The 23,688-nt window shown below is 40.9% G+C and overlaps 1 protein-coding gene across 4 annotated transcripts in view; it reads right to left on the reverse strand.

Annotated features, from left to right (window-relative positions):
* The window catches only part of Exoc1 (exocyst complex component 1), a 44,939-nt gene extending 23,442 nt beyond the window's left edge, over nucleotides 1-21,497 (reverse strand). For 2 of the 4 annotated variants that reach the window (XM_055629247.1, XM_055629245.1), the window contains exons 1-9: nucleotides 21,397-21,497; nucleotides 16,421-16,554; nucleotides 13,465-13,595; nucleotides 9,569-9,728; nucleotides 6,491-6,511; nucleotides 4,802-4,989; nucleotides 3,651-3,878; nucleotides 3,328-3,460; nucleotides 2,028-2,137 (exon numbers count right to left, since the gene is read on the reverse strand). In XM_055629247.1, the coding sequence (XP_055485222.1) occupies nucleotides 2,028-2,137; nucleotides 3,328-3,460; nucleotides 3,651-3,878; nucleotides 4,802-4,989; nucleotides 6,491-6,511; nucleotides 9,569-9,728; nucleotides 13,465-13,595; nucleotides 16,421-16,544 (1,095 nt within the window). In that variant the 5' untranslated portion in view covers nucleotides 16,545-16,554; nucleotides 21,397-21,497. The remainder of the gene's footprint in view (nucleotides 1-2,027; nucleotides 2,138-3,327; nucleotides 3,461-3,650; nucleotides 3,879-4,801; nucleotides 4,990-6,490; nucleotides 6,512-9,568; nucleotides 9,729-13,464; nucleotides 13,596-16,420; nucleotides 16,555-21,396) is intronic. The other 2 variants (XM_055629248.1, XM_055629246.1) reach the window with 1 other exon arrangement.
* Nucleotides 21,498-23,688: the final 2,191 nt, after the last annotated feature.

Raw genomic sequence — 23,688 nt, forward strand, 5'->3', positions numbered from 1 at the left:
GTTTCCCAAGTGCTGGGAATAAAGGCATGCACTCCCCATATCCAGTTAAGATACTAAAATTTTTAATGAAAATTAGCATGGAGGAGCATACTATAGGCGAACACTAGCCCAAATGAACTAGGTGCTTTTCTTACCTCTATTAAATAAGGCAGCTAAGATGGGAACTGACAGACGCACATCACCATCATATGCTAGTCAAAACCTCTCAGCTATTTTTCCCCTCGTCTGGAATGGAAATCTTTTTTTTTTTTTAATCTCATTTCCTAGTGACCTCATGACCAAGTTCAACAGAGACAGTCTCTTTCTTGCGCTTGAGACAGCCTTTTCCATCTTTGGTGACACATCCCAGGCTGTTGCAACGCTCTGGTTTTTAACATGCATCACTCAAATGTAAACAGTACATATTAGATTTTCAGAAATGGGAAGCATTCATCTTAAACAAAGCCATTAGTTTAAAAGGCAAAGAAGCAAACAGAATGAATAACTGCACATTATAAACAAGTTAAAGATGCAAAAAGGCCACTGTTGACCGGCATTTTTGATGGCTTCTAAACATGTGGATAGCATCACTGCCAACAACATTAAAAATAATAAGCTGCCAGGCGCAGTAGTGTATTCCTCAAATCCCAGCGCACAGGGAGGCAGGAGGCAGGCAGACTGCTGTGAGTTCAAGGCCAGCCTGGCCTACAAAGCTGGACAGGACAGCCAAGATACCAGGGCAGCCAAGGCTACATAGAGAAACCCTGTCTCAAAAAAACAGAACAAAACAAAAAGCTAAGAAAAATGGGAGTTTCCTATGTGATTTTTCAGTTGATCTCTTCATGAAACATTCCAGGCCCAGTGAAATGCTGAGGGAGTCTGCCCTGCTCCCTCTCCCATGCTTAGTGAGGTGGTCTTTTATTCTTACATAGCACCATCATCACAGCGGCATTCCCACGGGTATCTGTCTCCCTTCCCTAGACTCTGAGCTTCTTCAGGGCAGGATCAGCACCATTTATCCCAAAGCAATGTCTACTATGCATCTCAACCATTGACAAGTAAAAATTCAAGGATATGAGAAACAAGGAGGAAGGCAAGCAGAATGAGGTTAAATGCCTTTTTGGCCAAATGGGACATTTAAAAACTCTTACAAATACAGTTAATGGGTAGCTTAAATCAGTAAGTTAAGCTGGAAGCGTAGATATTCTGCTGCTAACTTTAGCAAACTTTATAAACATATAGAAAAAAAAATCAGAGAAGCTTGAGCCAATTTGATGTACTCACAGGAACCGAAAGAAAGTAGGACCTGTTATAGAGCTGAAGGAGGGCCTGAGTAAACTAGGTGGAAATAAAATATGATACAGACAATCGTTTTAGAATACTGCAAAGAGGAGCCAATGTTTTCAGAGAGCATTTATTATTAAGATTTCTCCTTATTTTTTTGCTTAATATGCATAACAAAATAAAGAAAAAGACGAAACCCCCACAAGAACCTAATTATAATTACTACAATATCTTGTTCAAATCCTGTAAGGTGCCCTTGGCATTATTAAAATATTGCTGCCATATCATTAATTATCACATCTCTTCCCATAGAAAACGCAAGTTTGCAACCCATGGGCCCAATCTGCTAAAATTCACAGTTGAGCTAGTTGTTTCCTTATATGTATACAATGTATTGGATTACACAGAACCTAAGAAACACTGAAAATAATGAGGTCTGAGTCTTACCTCAAAACACTGACAAATACAAGAGGCTCAGCAGTTATCATACACTGCCAATTGTATATGTAATTAATGAACTGATTCCTAAAATCAGTTTCAGCTAAAATGAACTTGATGATGTTTGTGTTAAGGGTTACCTGAAATCCAAAGTAATTCTATAGGCGCTATGCACAGATTTCAAAGTCTTAAATCGTAAGAAATATGTGAAGAAATATAGCCCCAAATGAACAAATTAAATTTTGTATGGGAATTTAAGTTTAGGGCAAAAGGACATATAAATGACCTGTGGAAATAAGTCAGTTTTAACAGTAAACTGAAATTACCTGTTGAACAAAAACATTGTTGAGATGATTGGCCAGTCTTCGGGCAAAATGCTCCCTCAGGTCACCGAAGCGCTGCTGCTGCTGCTTGACCGCCAGGAGCATGTCATGGCCTGCACCAGAACAACAGTCCCTCAGTGACTCGGCAAGGACAAAGATTCCCTCCACATCTCAAAAGAATTGCTAGGGCACAGTGTACATGTGGAGGTCAGAGGTCATCCTAACTTGGGTTCCAGTGATCCAACTCAGGTCTCCAAACAGAACAGCAAACTCCTCTTCTTGATGGACCATCTTGCTGCCTTCCCTCCATACTTAATAAACTCACCCCACCCTGAGACCTTAAGGAACTCAGAGCCTTGTTAGACTACTAGTTTTCCACTGAGCTGCAGCTCAAATCTATGCTATCCTAATGATAGCCACACTTAAGTTTTAAGGAACCCAAAGCTGTAACGGCTTATTTATCTGCTTAATAAAATTTGAGAAGGAAAAATAATAAAACACACTGGTTCTTCTTCAGTGTCACCTGGCAACAACTAGAAATGTGAATTTTAGAACCTTAGTTCAGGCCTATCCAACGTGGGGACACACCTGGTAATCTGTTTTTATGAGGCCGCTAGGTGATCTGAATGCACAATCAAGTTTTGGAACCACTGCTGGGAAAAACCGTATCTTCTGTGGCCTATGGTAACATTGATTTGTGCTTGCTTCTGCCAAAGAAACATTGAAAAATTGTGGTAGGCAGCCAGGTGGCTCTGCAGGTGAAGGTGCTTGCCACATAAACCTTGCAATCTGAGGTCAACCCCCCACACCCACACAGAGGTGCAGGAAGAAAACTGAGTCTACAAAGATGTCCTCTGGCCTCACCATGTACACTGTAATGTACAGTTGCGCCATGCACATGTGTGCACACACACACAATAATAAATAAAATTACACTTTCAAACACGATTATGGTGAGACTGCTGCATGGTGGTGCCTGCCTGTACTCTTAACACTTGCGAAGCAGAGGGATTGTAGGTTTGAGGCCAGCGGAGGCTACGCAGTGAGATGCTAACCCCCAAACGAAGCAAAATAAAAACTAGACAGATCATAATAATAAATACATGAAGGTAAAGATGTTAGAGTGAAGGAACTAAAATGAAAACGTTCTTAGAGTTAACACAAATTTGTTGGGGAATCTGTGAAACTCATTTGTGTAGCTAACAAAGTAACCCTAAATCACTTGGCCCAAGGTATTTCTTGTCAGAATTTCCAGTGTCAGTCTCAGTTCTTGGTCAGATTTCATCACAGCTACTGGACACACCTGGTCGAAGGGCGACATTCATGCACTGCAGAAGGGCATCAGCAGCGTTGGTGCAGGCCTCAATGCCTTTGGAAGAAGCAAGGTCTCCTTCCTGAAGAGCCTTTATATGACCTTTGGCCAAGTCCATGTGGTTCTGGAACACATTCAAACATACCACTTGCACATGTAATTGGGGGGAAAAAATACTGGCAGGACCTATTCAATCCTATCACTCAGTCCTGTAATTACTTTAAATCTTAATCTCACAAGGAAGTGGATGAGTTTTAGGTAACATCGCTAGTCTTCCTGCCTTTGCTCTGCTGGTAATCTATGGAGATGCTCACCACGAGGAACTCTATCTCTGACAGGAGTTTCACATTATTCGTGTTACTGAGATGAATCAGGTGGTTGCTTTCAGAGATCTGATCCATTTGCTCTTTTACACTTTGGAGCATTTCTTCATAGCTGCTCAGTTTCAATTCAATCTGATCCACCTCCTTCAGGGCCTCATCCAGCAACTGCATCAGGATGTTCACTTGTTTTTCAGAGGCCATGATTGATTGAATGTTGGCCTACAAAGGAAAGAAGACTGTAACAGTTCATGCTGTTTAAATGCGGAAGGGAAGCACAAAGGCAAAATGCTGCCAGATCTCTTTGCATCTAGCCAATCAGTTTCTGGTTCACTTTCTACACTGTGTTCTTGGAAGGCTTACTTGCTGCTGTATTAAGGTTTGAGACCATGCCTCAGAAACAGTGCAGAGAAATCAGAGGGCTCTGTTCTAAAACCTGGTTAGCAGCAAGCCTTAGATCCTTTCCCTTTCTCACCACGCTTACTCTGCTCCCCTTTGGTACATGATTTGCTCATTTCAGCTGCTTTTCTATTATTTTAATTTGTACTTACTGTGTGTGTGTGGTTTTTGTTACAAAAATAACAATGCTTATTCTTTGGTAATGAACTACTCAGAGCCTAGGAGAATTAAACCCCTGGGATGGTATCTGGTTGTCTACATTTTTCTTCCACCACTGCATATTAAGAACATTCCAAAATCTAAAACTTAGCCAAATGTCTTCACTGGAAATGCTTGTGTATGTGTGTATGTGTGCCTGCATGTGATATGTAAATACGCATTTGCAGGTGTGTATGTGAGCGTGGATACCAAATATAGTGTGTCTTTCTTAACTGCTCTCCCCTTATTGTGACAGGGTCTCTCACCTGAGCCCAGGGCTCCCTGATTTGTCTAGTCAGCTTGCTCCCGGGACCCGCTACCTCTGACTTACAAGCATTGGGGCTATAGAAGAGCTGATATGCCCACCCAGTGTTCAGCCACTCAGCTATATCCTTAGCACCTGGCCCTATCTTCTCAACAGCTAATAACCAGCTTGCAAAGACAGCAGTAATCCCACTGTAAAAGCTGAAGTGCCGAGGCAGAACACGAGAGCACCACAAGCCTTCACAATCCGCTGCACCACTCAATCACAGCTCGCCAGTTCTTACCCCATCTAGCACTTGCAGCTCTCGCGACAACTTCTCTGCAAAGGCTTCAGCGTTGGAGATGGCATACTCGCAGCCTTCTACCATGATTTCAATATCCTGCTCTTCTCTTGCGTTTAGCTCTTGGTACTCGTCTCCTGCTTCCTCATCCCCTCCTGCTACACTTTGATTTTCTCCACTTGGGACAGATTCTTAAAGGTAGAAATGTAAGGAAAGAAAGTTGTCAAAAAATGGGAAGAGCTGTAACATGGAACTTAAAAGTGATAGCTAGTTAAGACCAATTATAAGCACAGGACACATGTAGTGGCTGAAGGATAGAAAAGAATGATTCAGAATATTTGAAAAAAAATCTCAAACTTTACTTTCATACAAAACCACAATGTAACTGAAGTGGGGTTCTAAAAGCAACAGGAAGCATGCAGTCTAGTATGTGCGCTGTCTTCCAAGTGTTAAAACGGGCTCTAGTCACAATCTCTCAAAGCACAACTCCACTAACACAGAAAGCAAGAAGTGGGCCTAATTCTCTTTTCCCCGCTGGAGGTGGCTGTTGCTCTAACAAAACAGCAACGAATTGTGAACATGGAAAACAGTTTTTTCAGTTCTTCCCAGGCAGCATTTACCCTTGTTTTTTTTGCTATTCCCCATCTCTTTTTCTCTCTCTCTCACACACGTTTCAAATAACTTTTAACTGAAGTGAGAAGTGTTTGTATTACAAGAAATTGTAAATACTGAAAATATTAACTGACTTTCTATTTTTGGCTGTTGTTTAAATTTTTCACCTGCATAGATAAAACAGCTAAGGAATTTCCTCAGTAACTCTAATGAGAGAGTACCAACAATGTGGTGACTTGGAACTATAAAACTGCATAGTTCCCAGGCTTCCTAACAAATGTTAAGAGGTCAAGTCTGAAAGGCTTTCTAGATCAACATCTTGATCCACTTTGGAGAAAGGAACACATATAGTATGTAAGCACTTATAGTACAAAATTTGAGTTTGGTAAAGGTGAAATGAAAATCACTGTTAGCCCTAACTATGGCTCTTAAAATGCTACTGGTTTTCTAGACTGACTGTGACAGAAACTAAATCACAAATTCTGGATGCCCATAGTGTTTGTTATTTTACATGAAAATGAATATTTTCACTCAGCATGACTTGAAACATATTATTTGTCTCAGAACAAAAATCTGCTAATTCCAGGGGAAACAGTATTTGCCCTGAAGAAGATAATAAGTTAGGCAGATTTCGTTACATCCCAGGGGGAAAAGAAGATGAAAATTTATGGTACAGGCAATTTATAAACTACACTCCAGAAATGTTTCTAGAGAGGCACTGCCATGTTCCTTGTCTTTTCAATGAGGTCATTCCGCTGTGAAAATGTCTATCAGATGTGACTCTGTATTAACCACTAGAGGGCAGTGACTGCCTAACTAACCCACCACTGCCTTGCACTCAACATTTCAAACAAGCAGGTGTTTTAAGTCAACAAAACTATTTTAGTATACTTTCTTTCCCCGAAGCAGTCCTTTGGAAGCTAATAATGAATAATACTATTAGTTTTATTACTATGTGGATTTTGTAAAAAATTTATCCTTGTACACAACTACGTAAAATATGCAACCAACAAATGGTATATGACAGAGGCAAGTAATACACACATGTGGAATAGAGTAAGAAGAAAAGGTGTTACGCACCTTCTGTAACTTTAGGCAGCTCTGGAGTGAAAGGTATGGAAAAGCAGAGGAAAGTAAGCACAGAGTATTAGCTGGGTAGAAAAGTGGAGATTTAAAACTTTTAACTAATACCTGTACCTCATTTGAGCTTCATGATAAACTTGGGTTCTCAGGGCAACATTAAAACCAACTACACAGTTGGAAGATCCCTAAGAAGCTAAACTTCCATGTTTGTTTTTCTTATTCATTGTCTAGAAGTGCATTGCCCTATTTTCTCTCAGTCTTTCAGAAACAGTATCAAGTAGTCCTTGAAGAAGAAAGCTGGGAAGCGAAAACATTTCCAGGGTATTATTTGTAGGTCAGTTGTGACTCATGCATTTAATATAGTTATTTTCACTCAAGGTCCAAAGCTTTGCCAGGACACTCCCTCACAAAGGATTAGTCACAAAACATTGTTTCAAATAATAAGACAGAGTCAAGAAACAAACACAGGAAAGAACGGGGCAAGCAGGCATTCAAGGATTCAACGGGAAGATTGTTTAGAATCTGGCTGCAAGTCAACTGATGAAAAAGAAAAGAAAAAGAAAACTGAGGAAAAATAAAAAACTTCCTTCTCCAATTCTAAAACTCCAACATCCCACAGTCATTTATAAAAACTAGGGAAGCTGCTGCTGCTGCTTGAACACTTTCAACAGTATCAACTTACTTGGGCGATTATTTAGTTCTTCAAATGAAGTGATAATGAGGGCTTCCCCCCTAACATCCAAAGCCTAAAAGCTTTACTTCTTTAAAATGAAAATGAATGGCTGTGATTTTTAGGGCTCATTAAAACTAGTTTTTAGACATTTATAAAGCTTTTCCCTGAATACTAAAATAACAGTTATTGATCAACAGAAAATGCTTTCCAAAATGCCATCCTGAAGGATTTTAGCATCCTTAAAACAAATCTCAATTGAGTTAATTTTTATAAATATTAAAACACCTACATATTTATTGTATGTCCTGAAAAATTAAGTACCTTAAAAGAAGTCCAAAGCTATTCTTAAAATCAGCACTAGTCTTTGCATGCTTCTGGTAATTTTTTTTTAGTGCAAGATAGAATATGCATTTTTCAATATAGTTGTCCTAATGAAATACCTTAAAGTACATATTAGGAATAAATAACATCTGGAAACACAGAATATTTGAAAATAGAATAGCAAGCTTTTCAATGAATGATTAATCAGAATATTCTTGCCTCAATTGGTAAAACAAACAAATCAATAATCCCCAAATTCATTCAAAGCAAATGAATGTGTAGTTGAAAGTAAGAAAAATTACCACACATTTCTAGGGAGTCATTTCCTTAACATAGCTCACAGTCAAGACCCTGGTGAGGAGGCAGCCCTGACGCTCCTAACCTAGCCCAGTGTCTCAGTGGGAAGGGACTTGGGGGCCACTCAGGGTCTTGACAGACTGCAGTATTTGCCAGTTTTCTGCAGCTCTAAGCACCAAGGCTAGACAGTGTAGACCTTCTGGGAAAGAGGAATCTATTTGAAAGGAGAAAAGTCCACAGTCAAATAAAAATAGGATCAAATAAAATAAGAGGCAAGTGTCTAGGTGAATGTTTTTCTTTATACTATATCTTAAGTTATTTAATACTGGGCCAGAGACTGGCTCAGTGACTACAGGTGCTAGGCAGATAACCCACACTAATCCCTGGAAGTCAACTTCATAACATCGTCTCTGACATCCACACAAGCGTCATGGGAAGCACACGTTCTCCTCTCAATAAATACATGAATAAAGTTTTAAGGCAGACATGATGGCTCACAGGGAAGGTTAGGCAGGAAGCCTGCCATGAGTTTCAAGTCAATCTGGGTACAAAATGAACTCCAAGCTAGCCTGCCCTTCATAGGGAAAAACAGCTGGTTTCTTCTGTGAGATAAAAGAATGCTATCCAAATGGCACCCATTGGGCATTCAGAACCATTTCCAGATGATGCTCCACCCTCAGGAAAGACATCTGCAAAGAATGAAACCTCACTGAACACTTCGATACTTCAGAGTAGAGGCTGACTTCCACACAGAATAGTCCAAGTAACATTTGCAAAGGCATGAGTCAAAGATGTCCCCATCAATCTCCTACCCAGGATTCTGCTGCAAGAAGAGAGTTTGTTGAGCATTTACGATAAACCTGACACCCTTCTCATCGCGTTTATGTAGGAAGAAACGGGATGCTTACAATAACTGTAGGGAAATATTATTTTCATCTCTATTTTGGACATAAGGGAAACTGACGCTGCCATTAACTATATAAAGGCAGGCAACAGCTGGCAAAGCCAGAATTTAAACACAGGCAGTGTAACATCAGAGCTGCGTTAGCCTACTATGTCTACTGCTAGGCATAAAAGTCCTGCTGTAGGGTCAGTTATCCCACAGCTGTTTCAGATAAGAAAGGACAGAAACTTAATTAATAAATAAATAACGGTACAGCCAGACAAAGGAATACTATGGTGCTAATAAAAATTTAGAGTAAGTATTTAGTAACATAAAAAAAATGTTTGTGCTGAATTCATTATATGAAAAAAGAATGTTAGGAAACAAGTATGAATTTCTCTATTTAAAGAAAATTATTTAAGTAGTCATAGAAAAAAGCCTTGAAGAATATATGTCAAAATGTTAGCAGTAATTATCTCCTAGGAGCATATTTATGGGTGAATACGTTTTAAGTACTGAGATTGAACCCGCTGTCCCTGCACATGCTAGGCAAGTGCTCTAGCAATGGGCTGCCACTCTAGCCTGTCACTGTTTATTTTTAGACAGGGTCTCACCAAGTAGCCCAAGAGACTCCTCTGGAGCTGAGACAGCCTTGAACTTGTGATCCTTCTGCCTTAGCCTCCCAAGTACTCAGGACTGCTGACCTGTGCCACCAAGCCCGGGATAATGAGTGAATATGCCAGTCCCCTGTACACCTACAGTGTCTTAAACAAAATTAGGTAGGCATTTTTATGACGTATTGTAAGGCAGACTCAGTACCCTAATTGCTTTAAATAATGCCAAACCCTATAGTCATTTAAGGGTCCACGCGATCACGCACACACATGTTCATTTACTTTACCTTCCAAGAGCTGTGAGCTCACATTAACAAAATCGATTTTCTTGCGGAGGTAGCGCTGATTCAGTTTCCAAATGCAGGAAATGAATGCATTCTTTTCAGCAGTGCTGCTGGCAACCCACTTATACACTTTTTCAAAATGTAAATCAAATTCGGGATTTTCCTAAAACAGGAAAATGTAGAAATAGGTTGTGATCCTATCATTTTTCATTGTTAATATAAAATCTACTTAAAAATTAAGAGTGGGGCTGGTTTTGGGAGGCAAAAAAAAAAAAAAAAAAAGAACATTAGAAATATTGTGTACATGGCTAGGGATATACTTGCCTCACATGTTTAGGGGCCTGGCTTCAAACACTGCATACATACATGAACTGAATGACTTGAGGTGCTTAGAGAATACAATTTATAGAAAAAACCGGACCAGCAACAACCCCCGGCAGTGAACACTTTCTCTCTTGGCCTTAAAGTCTAGGAGTGAAAGGACAGGTTCCACACTTGATGGCTTTGTGCTCAGCTTCCCTGAGTAACATGACAATGGTGTCTAGCTTGAACAGGGCTCTCATTTTCTCTTTTTAGTGGCTTATGATGTTTTGGTTACATAATTTCTTCGACAATGTGTGATTTGAAACTAATTCCCTATTAAAGAATATACCTAATTAAAACATAAGGGAAAAAAACCCCTTGTATACTTTCTAAGACCAAAGATGGTGAGAAACAAGAGCTGCCCTTTTTTGTTGTTTTGTTTCTTTGTGTAGGCTTGGCTGTCCTGGACTAGCTTTGTTGACCAGGCTGGCCTTGAACTCACAGAGATCCACCTGTCTCTGCCTTCCAGAGTATTGGGATTATAGGTGTGCAGCTTTTTTTTTTTTTTGGCACTTCTTTTATGTTTTATGTTTTGAAAGTGTAGAATTAACAGGCACCTCACAAGGCAAAAATGTTGGAGAACTTTAAAGCTGTTTGAGAGACTGAGGCAATCTGAATCACACTGCACCTTCTGCAAGTCTTCAGGTCAGTGCTTAGTCTACTTCTCTGCTGCTCTGATAAACACTGACCAAACTGGGTTGGGGGAAGAATGGGTTATTCCATCTTATACTACTGCGTAACTGTCCACAGAGAGACGTCAGGGCAGGAACCATGAAGGAAAGCTGCTTACTGGCCTGCGCCCATGCTCTCATTTACGTATCTTCATTATACCTTCAAGGACCACCTGTCCAGGGATGGCACCACCCACAGCAGGTTGGGCCCTCTGAATCAATCAACAATCAAGAAAATGCCACAGAGATATGCGTACGGGCCAATCTGATGGAAGAAGCACTTCCTCAGCTGAAGTTCCTTCCCTCCACGTGACTCTAGTTTGTGTCAGGTTGACAAAAACTAACCAGTACTGACTGCCATTATATAGCAATCTTTCTTTCCTGACTATAGGACTACTTGACTCTTATGCAGAAATGAAAACATGAATGTATACTATTGTTCACTTCCAAAGAATTAAAACATAGACTCAAATGCACTACAATATAGGACAGTAGTATATTCCAACATATTAATCTTCTATATAGTAAAGAGATAATTTTATTCATTTACAGCAATATTCGGGGGGAACAAAGTGTTGACAGACCTTCAAGGCAAGAACAGTTAGATGAGACTATCACTTTGAGTAATAGAGTATTTTAAGGAACAGGACTTGACTTGTAGCATGATGGTCACACAACAATAGGATACAATTAGTAATTTGTTCAACTTACATCTTATAAACAGAGCTTATGCATTCCAGAAACTGAAAACCTGAGCTGGTGAGACAGCTCAGCAGGTAAAGGCACCGGCTGTCAATCTAAAAAGCTGCTGCCCAGGGCGGAGGAGACAACAGACTCACAAATTGTCCTCCGACCTCCACAAGCATGCACATGTGCAACTTTTATTGAAAACTTGTATTTATGGTTAAAAGTAATCCCTTACTTTTACCCTTACTTGTCTTACTTAGAAACATGTCTAAGAGTACTGGCAACGAATGTGAACTTGCTGGGAAATGAGCGCCTCCCTGGGAATATTTCCTCTAACGCCAGTAATGAGGCTGAGTGCTCCAGTGGCAGCAGCTGCACCAATCAATGCGCAATACTAAATGGCACTGCCGGCTACGTATGAAAAGTTCATATTTTATATCCATCTACAGTAAACACACACCAAGGAGCCTACACAGAATGAAACAACAACAACAACAAAAAACTCCAACCTATTAAGCAAGTGAGCCCTGAGGGCTCTGCCTAAGAAAGCGATGGGCAGTGTGAGGGAACTTCACAAGCCTATGGATGCAGGAGGTGTGTTTCTGAAAAGCTGCCCGTGTACTTCCTCTTACAGCTTTCCAAAAGGCTTCCTTCTCTTGCCACCTTCGTATCAGAAATTATTTACTGAAGCTAAAAACAACAACAACAAAACGCCCACACAACAGAAAACTACTTTTCTATCCAAATACTCCTCCTTCTCCCTCCCCACACTTGTCAAACCACTTTACACATTTTCCTAAATTCTGTGTGCTTCTTAGGAATAAGGCAAAAGTCTAGCTTACTAAAACACTTACATCTGTCTCTCTCTCTCTCTCTCTCTGTGTGTCTGTCTCTCTGTCTCTCTCCCTGTCTCTGTGTCTTTCTGTGTGTGAGAGAGAGAGAGGGAGAAAGAGATTGATTCAGAAGAAATCTGACAAAGATTGGCAAGGATTTCCTAAAATTACTCTTGCTTTTATTTCTTAGCACATGCCTCAATAACCTTTCATTTTATTCAGCTTTTTAATGCCTAGATTTTTGCCACAGAAGAGCAAAACCAGGGTTTCAGCCAGGCGTGGTGGTGCATGTCTGTCATCCCAGCATTTGGGAGATGGAGGCATAAGAAGCAGGAGTTTAGAGACAGCCTCAGCCACCACATGAAGTTTGAGGTCAAACTCATGGGTTGCCTGAGACCCTGTCTCAAAGGAACAAACAAACAAGACCCTGCAGTTTTCTCTCACCAGATCAATTTACAAATGTCTATGTCATTTTTTGTGCTTTCTGAAAAACAGACATAACTTTGGAGTTGCGGCAGAGGTGTGACAGCTACATGAGTGTGAGCCTGGCTCTGAGTCCCCCAGCACAGTGGCTGTGCTGCAGTGTTTTGCTGTGCTCCTGAGGCACACGGTGACAGAAGACAAGACATCAGAGCTAGCCAGGAGGGGAGGTAGAGGAAGACCCATGAACTCAGGGGGGAGCACTACTGGATTTCACAGGCCCTGCTGAGAACTGCCTTGAGCTGCCTTTAGTGACCCTTTACCGTGATTACTGTTAATATCTGTCCTCCAAGTTTGCTCACACTGAAGGTGTAAATTTATATTCTTAAAATTTTATTAAATCACCTCAAAATAAGGTGTGGCCCCACCCCCATCACTTCCTTTATTTGAACCACAAACACCAAATGTCAAATTGCCTGCATTCATTGCTGAGTCTTATGCAAAGATGGCTCCTTATGTACATCACACATGCTTTGAACCAAGGCTTACCAAAACAATGACTGGTTTTTAGAGAGTTAATTCACACAATACACTAAAGTTCATACTAATTTATAGAATTTTAAACTAAGGATATTTCATTTAAATAAAGAACTACATAGCATTAAGGTTATTTTACTCTAGTTTATCTAGCTTGGGCACAAATATAAGTGTAGCTTTAACAAACTAAAAAGCTGAACCAAACATACATATGTAGTTATTTTAAGTAGTCTAATAGTGGGGGTGAAGAATAGAGATTAATGTATTTTAGACTAACAGACGGCAGACTGACAGCCACAGAACAAGTTTGATCACCTCAGGACACACATGCTGTATATAACACGAAAGACTCCTTCTGAACACAGTCAAGGGACCATTGCAAACATACTTTGATGGCATCTTTAGCATCTACCACAGCGAGGTCTCGAAGGGCCCAAGCAATTTGCCTCTTGTAGAAATCTCCCTTGTCAGATTTCTTGACTTTGACCACCTTCACCTGCACGGGGCGTTCAGTTGTCACTGTTGAACAAAACACACACGATTGTTAGCAGTATCAGTCATCTACCCATTCTTCATTCGCTCACTGTAAGTGTTGCTTTCAGGTGCCTGATGTGGTGAATCTGAAGTAAGTGTACTGCCTTGTAATAGGTCACAGAGGAGTTCACAGAATCCTACAGGAAGCATCTAAGTCAGACGAGAGGGTTGGAGGCAGACAGATGCCCTGAGAGGAAAAGCTTCAGGCCTTTTTCACAGGGTGCAGGAAGAGAAATCTAATGACTCGCACAGTATGTCCAAAGACTCCTGATAGAGCCTAAAGTCTCCACAAAGAGCAATTCAATATGGACGGCACAGCATAATACAGGTAGATGGAAATGAAGCTGCCACAGAAGACCGACACTCAGCTCTTCAAGGCCTCCAGCTGAGGTAGAGGGCTGCTATAAGAAAAATGCCCTGCTCTAGTTTCAAAACACGACTCTGGCAACAGAGTAGAGTTTGGATTTGAAATGAATGCTGATACATTTCAAAAGCAAATGGCTTTCCAAACAACAATGAACAAACAAGTCAAAAAACAGCAAACCCCCAAATACACTCTTAAAAATCTTACATGTCAAAATGGACTAAAGCAGAGGTTCTCAACCTGGGAGTTGAACAGCCCTTTCACAGGAGTCACCTAAGACCATCAGAAAACACAGATATTTACATTATGATTCATAACAGTAGAAAAGTTACAGTTATGAAGTAGCAACAAAATAATTTTATGTTTGGTGGTAACCATAACCTGAGGAACTATTTTAAAGAGTTGAAGCATTAGAAAGGTTGAGAACCACTGGGCTAAAGAATATTCAGGGAAAAAAAAAATCTATTAAGCTGCATTTGCTAAGCAAAAATCACTTCCACTCCTCCAATCTAGTCCAGCAGTTCTACCTCCTCCTCCTGCCAAATTTTCAAAAAGAGAATAACTCCAAACACACAACTATTCTAGTGAGAAAACAAGGGGAGTGCCCTGACTTATTTACTAACTGGTTAACAAGCCAAAGGCAACAACAGGAAATTTACACATACACAATGAACAGGGATGTAAAAATCCTAAACCAGTATACTGGCAAATAGGATATTTATAAAAGATACCATTTTGCTTCATCAAATCTTACATTATTACTGGTAATCACACGCAGATCTAAGGAAGAAGACCTTATAACAAATATAACATGCAAAACTTTGAGAAAACAGACAAAATAGTGAAGCTCATAAAACAGAAAATCAACATGTTAATGGCATAAACACACCATTAAAAAAATGCAAGCTCCTTACAAATTGAATGACAGCTTCAAAACAATCCCAATCAAAACTGCAACAAATTCTGGAACTTAAGAAGTTGATTCTACAATTAGGGTGAAAGAGTAAATAACAAAAAATAAAACAAAAATGAGATATAAGAGAAAATCCTGAAATACAAATATGTGTTCCCACACACAGACAGACACATAAAAATATACCACATTCACTAAGACATAGTAAATCAAAACCTTTACAAACTAATGCTGTAGAAGCCATAAAGCATCAATTTTATTAAATGACAATTAAATTTCACTATGAGAAACCATAAAAAGTACAAAGATAAACCAGAAACTATACACCCCCATAACAGAAATATCTATGCAGCTAATAGATAGTACAGCACCTGTCCAGATACTGTAACAATTTAAAGACTGTAGGAATCTGTGTAAGGACAATTGGCCAACAGGAGATAAGCAAAAGGCTTAAGTGGCAAATCTCATAGGAAAAAAAATGGCCGATACATTCTTGAGAGGATCACAACCTCATCATCAGTTAGCACAGTGCATTTTTGAAACCACAATGACACACTAAGTCACTCCACCTTCCTGGTGACAATCTGTCTGTGAGAAGCAACTGTTGTTGATTAGGGTGTAGCGAGCACAAGGAAACCACACTTCTGTGGGACTGAAAAGAATAATCCCTTAAAACAACAACAACAAAATCAAAACTGTATCTTAGAGCAGAATCCACACCTAAGTGGATTTACAATGATTTTTAAAGTACACTTTTATTTTAAAATAATTTTGGTGTATACAGCAGAAGACAAGCTCAAACGCATTCACAAACCAGCCGTCTGAACAGCAAAGCCTAGAACAAACGTCACATCTTGCTCCCCCTGGTGGGATGTGTATGGGGACAATGAGACACTCATGGTGGAATATGAGTGTCTTCATAGCAGTGACTATGAAGGTATTTACAGCCTTGTGAAAGAACAAAAACCAAACACATAGCCAGGGGTGGTAGCCAATTGCAGAGGCAGGTGGATCTCTGAGTTCTAGGCTAGCTTGGTTTATGTGAGCTCCAGGGTAGCCAGGGATACAATGTGAGATCCTGTCTCAAAAACAAACCAATAAGAAACTCCAAAATAAAACAAAATTCTCATGAATGTAATCTGAATGGGAGAGGTCACAAAGAATCATAATTCAACTTATTAAAAGTTTAAAGACAAGTAGACCTAAATAATATAGTTTGAAATTACACATGGGAATGTGGTAAGATTCAGGATAGCAGACAGCTGAAAGGCAGAAAGGCACGGGTAAGGAAGACACCACAACACTTCACAGACAATGAAACTGTCACCTTACACTGTGTGCCGAGTGTTCTCCCTGTGACTTGCCATCCACCTTAGATACAAAGTATAAAAAACACCGGTTCGACAGTCAATAAAAACAATTAAAAATTAATTTGTCTGTCCAGGAATTTTCCCGGTCATAGAAACAATGAGAATCTGACCCTAAGGAATGAAGGAGTATCAAACACACATCTCTGCTTTGATGAACGCCTACCTGTGGCACACAGAAAACAGTTCTTTTTCTTTTTGCCGGCTTTGCAGACATTCACGATGCTCAGCAGGCGCTCATCGTTTGGTGTGAAAATATCTCTCTGTAACGCATGCTTGATTGCTGTCATCTTTTCTCAGCTGAAAAAAATTTAGAATAGAGTATCGAGCTCATTCTTAAAATCACTGTCCTCCCTCATAAACTGTCCCATTTATGACTCAAATGGGAAATTCTTCACTAACAAAGACATAAACACATATCCATACATCTATAGCATGAAAGCATGGAGCTTCAAGTTGTAAATAAAATCAGAGAAACCAGCATTGTCAAAGTCAAAACTTTTCCAAGGGTTCAGCAACACATTCACACATACACATATACACACATATATACATACATACATGCCCATTCACACACACAGATAACACACATACATACATACATGCACACACACAGACACTTGTACAAATAGCCAATAAATATACGAATAAAAACAAAAGTTCAGTATTGGGCTAGGGTGATAGCTGCTAGTAAAGCGCTTCCTTGTAAGCATCAGGACACAAGTCCAATCTTGTTTAATCTCTGGAGCCCACACAACAAGCAGTGCGTGGTGGGGCCTGCTTTTAACCTAGTGCCGGGAAGGCAGAGACAAGCCCCGGTGAACCTGGGGTTCACTGACCCCGTAGCCTCACCTATTTGTGGAGAGCTGGTCTGGTGAGATAACCACGTCTAAGAAAAGGGGAAGAGGTGTGAATGGTGCCTTGAGGAAAAACATGTGCAGCTGCCCTCTGGCTTTTGCAAAGGCTTTCCATATCATTAACCACTTGGGAAGTGCAAATGAAATCCACAGTGAGGCATCCACTAATTTCACCTGCTAGGAATGCTAAAAACCCAAAGGACACACAGCAGCAAGTACTGATGAAGAAAACTCTCCCACGTGGCTGTGGAATTACAAATGGTACAGTTGCTTTAGAAAACAGTTCGGCAGTTTCTTCAAAAAGGCAAGCATGCAACTCCCCTTATGATCCAGCTTATTACTCCCAAAAGAAATGAAAAGATCTCCACAGAAAAACTCACACGAGTGTTCAAAGAAACATGACAACCACTGGCTATATGAGAGGCACCAGCTCCAAGCCCCCTGTACACACCAAAACCTACAGATATCCAAGCCCTACATAGAATGCTATAGTGTTGTTAATAGACTATAGTCCACAGATTTGTATAATCTCTAGATTACATTTAACCCCAAGTGTAATGTAAATGCTATATAGTTACTGTGTATTGTTTAGAGAATGTTAAAAAAAAAAAACAAAACCCTCCATACATGCTCAGTATAAAAACCATTTCCACCAACTATCTCAGTTGGAGGCTGGTTGAATGTCTGGACTTGGAACCTGTAGATACAGAAGGCGAACCACATTTATAGAAGCCAAAAAAGCAGGAACAACTCAGTCATTGATGGAGAGATATGGAAATATGACACATTGAGGCTGCGAAAAATAACAGGGATGGGGTACTGATACAAGCACGATATGGATAAAGCGTAAAACGTCATGCTAAGCAAAAGAAACCAGGAACAAAAGACTATATATGATCAAATTACATTTATCAAAAGTGCTTCTTAGAACGGAAACACTCATGAAGACAGAAAGAAGAAAACTGCTAGGAGATGGAAATGAAGAAAGGAAACAAAGCTACTAGTGAAGGAAACCATTCTTCACTTAGTGTGATAGCGTACAAACTTGTGAATATACTAAATAATGAAGAAATGCTTGAAATGGGGATTCTATAAGTGAATTATGTATCAAACCAATATAGAGGTAGCTTTCCTTTTCCTTCTCACTTAATTCAGTCTTTTTTTAAACACTAATTTTTAAAGATCTTCATTTTTTAATAAAAATAATTTAAACAGTTTTCTTTATATGTATCTATCACTATTTTCCAAGGAAAATGTGCCTGTGGCATTAGTTTCTTTTACTACCATTTCTTTCAATGGGAAAAGAAACAATGACTTCTTTACAGAACTTCTACAAACTATATCTCTGCGATATTTTCCTAACTCCGTGAAGCTTCTATCTGTACTCCAACTATAAAATCCCTTTTCTCATGGAACCCACACCTTCCACTTCCATCCCTTGTTCACCTCAGCTTGAGTCTTAGCCATAACTTCTTTCTCAGCCAAGCCTGGAGGCAATACTCATTTCACAGTATCTATCTCCTTTGATTATTTTACCAGACTTACAGACCAATTTAACATCACCCACTTATCCATCTCCACAAACTGGGATTGTTTTCTACTTCTATAAGGCCACCAGCCAGTTTAAAAAGCTGTGTCTATCATAATCATTGCAAATATCTAAACCCAGTCCAAACTGGGGATTTAAGCTGCCCTGAAATTCTTTACCAGTACCTCTGATGATTCCTTTCCCAGTTCCATCACTCTTGTTGCAAATTCTTAGTACTCTCCTATCAGTCTCCCCCCTGTCCCACAGGGAGTAAAGTAGGAAGCACAATTCTCCCTAGTGCTCTCAATCTCTGCACACTCGCCTATCCTAACCTCCACTCTATACAGAGTGTCTGTGCTGCTTGTCCTAGTTAGGGTTACTGTTGTAATGAAACACCATGACCAAAGCAACCTGGGGATGAAAGAGTTAATTTCAGTTCCGCTTCCACATCACAGTTCAGCATCAGGGAAGTCAAGACAGGAACTCAAACAAGGCAGGAACCTGGAGGCAGGAGCTGGTGCAGAGGCCATGAGGGGTGCTGCTTACTGGCTTGCTCCTCATGACTTGCTCAGCCTGCTTTATTACAGAACCCAGAACCACTAGCTCAGGGAGAGCACCACCCAAAATGGGCTGGACCTCCCCCATCAATCACCAAGAAAATCCCTTACAGACCTACAGCCCATTTGAAGGAGGCATTTTCTCAATTGAGGTTCCCTCCTTTCAGCTGACTCTAGCTTGTGTCACACTGACATAAAACTAGCCAGCACACCCCTTAATATGTCTTAGGGCCTGGGTGTGACACTAAAGCTCCATTCCATCTTATCCTCAAACCAAACTGGACACTATCCAGTTTACTAGTTCTGTCTCTGGGCTTTTTATTGTTGTCGCTCACTTTTGTCCTTTTTCTGAAATTCTTGTCACTGTATCAAATTCCAACTCACCCCCAAAGATTCTGATAGCACACTGCCTCTTTGAAGCCTTTTCTCCTAGACAAATTCCTTTTCTACTGTTCTGCATCTCACCTCTTCTCTGACAACAGCCCTTCCACACTGTGTTTTTTTAGCTAGTGCACTCTAGCCCCTATTAAAAGAAGTCCTCTGTTGGCAAGGACCTTATCTTATTCATCTTTATATACCTAGCATTTGACAGGAGGTACACAGTTGGTGCTTAGTAACTACGTAAGGGAATACTGTAGCACTCAATAACAAACCAGGGATAGTTCCCTCGGTTGCCTCTTTCCAGCTAACACATCTGTAAGCAAACAGTCAGGTTCAAAACTGTCATAACTGACCACTTCCTCCATGTCACCATGAAACCTGTTAGCGTATTCTGTGACTTCTCCATCTACATACAATTTACTTTCCCTCTGCTTTGCTGTCAACACATGGACCAAGACTTACTACCTTTATGTGACAGCATCTGTTATCTCTTTTTAGGCTCCTACAGCCCTGAAAAAGTAGCAAAAAACTTTAGAACCGTTCTTACGTACCACACAACCTGTTCAACATCAGCCCAATGTTCTCAAGCCAAGCCTCTCATTCAAGGCCCTCTGTTCATTTCTGGCTTGAAATCTTTGCTTAAGCACCTTCCCATGCAGGACATATTACCTTCTCCCTATCCAAACCTACATTTCTCGGTTCCTCTGAAGCTGGCTCAATAAAGATCTTAACCCACATTGGTCGTTCGCCTAAATGTTCAGAGCACCTACTGCATTTACCAGACAAGTGTTTGCTATCTAACTGTGGCATGATTTGCCATCACCTGGATCTCCACAGCCATTTGTGAGAGGGGGAGGGTGCTCTGTCACAGGTTTGTGTCTTGGGTACTTACCAACAACCTCTTGATGTCACCCGTTTTACTGCAACAGTGAAAAGCTAATCGAAAGAAAATTAACGATGGCCAATGTTCACCATACTAAAGACTCGGTGTGTGGCAAATGATGAAACAGGAGAGGGTTGTCCATAACGCATAAAGGAATTACACATAATTCAACAAATATTGCTATTTGCTAAGTGCCAGGCTCTGGCGTATAGTAGAGAATCTGACAGACATGAATGGAGTGATATAGCTCCGTGACAGTCTTCTTTGGGGCTAGTAATTAACTCTCCAGTTGTTTATACAGAACTTTTCATTATGCCAGCAACTAAATTAATGTAGTAGCCTTCACAGCTATTTCCTAAGTCTAAAACCCATGTCCATACTCTGGGTTCTCTTTAGATCTTCGCCTTCTGAATAAAAACTAAAGCCTGCCCGTTACAGAGGCAGCTAACCACTGTTCATGGTAGGTCTTGTTTCCTTCAGCAGTACGGCCATCATTACACTGTGTGTAAAAGCAAGTGCCTTAGTGGGCTGGGCCCACCTACCGCAGACACATCTCAGCACGGAGTGATGCCATTCAGCGAAGACTGGTCAGAGGCTGGGCAATGCACTTAAGAGATTTATAAGGACATGTTATGTTGATTTGGACCAGTGGAAATCATGCCACTCCTCCTTTCCCAGGCCAAGCTGGTTGGGCAAAAATGAAATCTGTCCGGGATGAGCGGAACCGTGAAGGGAAAGACGAGGCTGCCTCCCGGCTCCGCCTTCTCCCAGAGCGGGACAGCAAGGGGTAAGGACGCAGCCTAGGATCCGCAGCCCGGAGCGGAGCTGGGTGGGTGGGCCGGGTGACCTGGGAGTGGCCGACCCGGCCAGGACCGAACACCGCCTCCACTCAGGCTGCCACCTCTATGACCGCGGGCCCCCGGCCACAAAGCTTACCGCGAGGCCGAGGCGGGTGCTCTGAGACGGACACTGGAAGGGCACCGGCAGCGACAGCTGCTGTGAAGCGCTTTTCATTGAGCAGGGAAAAGAGACCAGCACCCGCCACTTCCCGTATCCGGACACGTGACCGCTCTGGGCCGGAAGTTGACCCGGCGGAGAAGGAAATGGAGTCGGTGGAGGAAACGGGCCTGGCCAATGGCGTGGAGGAGTCAGAACGTCGCCTCGATGAGTGGGGCGGGGCTGCACTGTGGGCGTGAAAAGGCAGGGGTGGGGCCTGCATGCTCATAGACAGTGTGGTTCTCACCCTGGGGGATTTTCGGGATCAAACGGTCCTTTTATAGGGGTTCACGTGTCAGATATCCTATATATCAGATATTTACATTACGATTCATAACAGTAGCAAAATTACAGTTTTTAAGGCAGCAAAGAAAATAATTTCATGGTTGGGGTCTCTACCACCTGAGGAACTGTATTAAAGGGTCACAGCATTAGGGAAGTTGAAGACCACTGACATAGGCTTGGTTGGAGGAGTTGATACGGTGTTATTTCCTTTTTCTAGACATACCCATTCTGGTACTTAAGACAATTCATTTGAGAGTTCATGAAATGTTTTTTTTTTTTTTTTCCTTTGCATATGCAAAACCGTGTTAACTCTAGATCCTTGGGAGCACTTCTGTGAATTTTTAAGTGAGAATCTCTGCAAGAGGAACCTAGACATCATTCGTTCTCTTAATTTCTTCCCACCTAATTCCCAGAAGCAGCTACAGTCTAGAACCATGGCACTTAGGAACTTCATACTCTACCGGGACTTCACAGACCTTCTTCTTCGGTGCTTTTTAAGAAAGTGCACCCTCACTGGCTCACCTGAGATACTGAACCAGAATCTTCATTTTAAGATGATGCTTGTTTCAGTGTGAAAGGAATGAATGAGGCCAAGATTTGCCACATTTCTGGCTGGGGTTGAGTTCTAGGAAATTTGATTCCAGGTAAAAAGGCCATTCAAACTTTAATCGTATACCGAAGGAGTTCCAATGAGGTAGGACTAGACAAGGTGATAGCGAAGGAAGGATACATACTATATCAGGATGGGTTTCTTAAGAAAATGACGGATGAGCTGTCAAGGTATCTTGCACCATTTATCTGAAGACAGAAGTTTGGAAAACTTGGGAGAAATAACAAATAGGGACTTTTTTGGTTGATGAGGTCATTATCTTCTAGTCAAGAAGAATGAATCACGCAGGATTTAATTTTATATTTGGGAAGACTTCTTGGGTCTTTTCTTCTGACATCCAGAACATTTGCCTTGGACAGCTTTCCCGACAATTGAATGTGGGTGTTTTTGTTGTCCTTTTGCCTTTTTAAGCGTTTTTGTTTTTTAACCTATATATCACAGTTTTCCCCAGAGTTGGGAAGTGAATGGTATTCCAGAAGGCTAAGCTCTGCTACTTAACTCCAGATCTGTGTATCCACTTCTCTACCTCCAAGATTTCTGTTTGGATAACTGAAAGGTAACAACAACAACAACAATAATAAAATATTTGTTAAATAATAATTAATTTAATTATATAGTTATATAATTAGAAATTACTTTACATAAAATATATTTATTTAAAATATACATTATATCATATTTAATAACTACTATTATATCAATTCTCTTTTCTCTCCTCCCCTCTCTTTGAGGATTTGACCACAGAAGGTAGAAACGATTGGCGTGGGAGGAGAAATGAAACATCACAAAAAGATGCAGTCAGAGGAGGCGTGTTTGGTTGATCACCACCACATTTGAATATTTTCCGACTCTCTGGGGACATTTAAGAAATTTTGTGAATCTCTGAGCTGTCTACTGCAGGCAAGAGTGAGGGAGGCGTTTGTACTCTTCCTTTGAGCAAAGGGTAGTAACAGGGCTGGGCATTAACTGCTCCGCACTTTGAAGGCTCAGCTTACACTCACAGCAAACAGGTGCTGACGCAGGGGTGAGGGAACGGGTGCTGTGGTGGTGTGCTTGCTCAGAGCTCAGCAAGCCCTGTTCAGAACAGACTGCTGGAAGCAGCAGTTAAAACGATGAAGGAAGCTGGAGTGGTAACAGAAGATGTGCACAGAGGGTGTGTCCTCTCCAGCCCTCCCTGCACCATTCTCATCTGCTCCTCTTCGCTCTGTTAGGTTTAAATCTTCACACAAGTCACTTCAAAGTGATTACCAGCCACAAATTCTGCAAGAAGCTAGTAAAAGGGGGCGTGGTTAATGAAATAAGCTTCGGTTCTCACTGGTGCGTGTGTTAAGACCATA

This window comes from Psammomys obesus, unplaced genomic scaffold, assembly GCF_907164565.1.
Source record: "Psammomys obesus unplaced genomic scaffold, mPsaObe1.curated_primary_1811, whole genome shotgun sequence".
NCBI classification, from domain to species: Eukaryota; Metazoa; Chordata; class Mammalia; order Rodentia; family Muridae; genus Psammomys; species Psammomys obesus.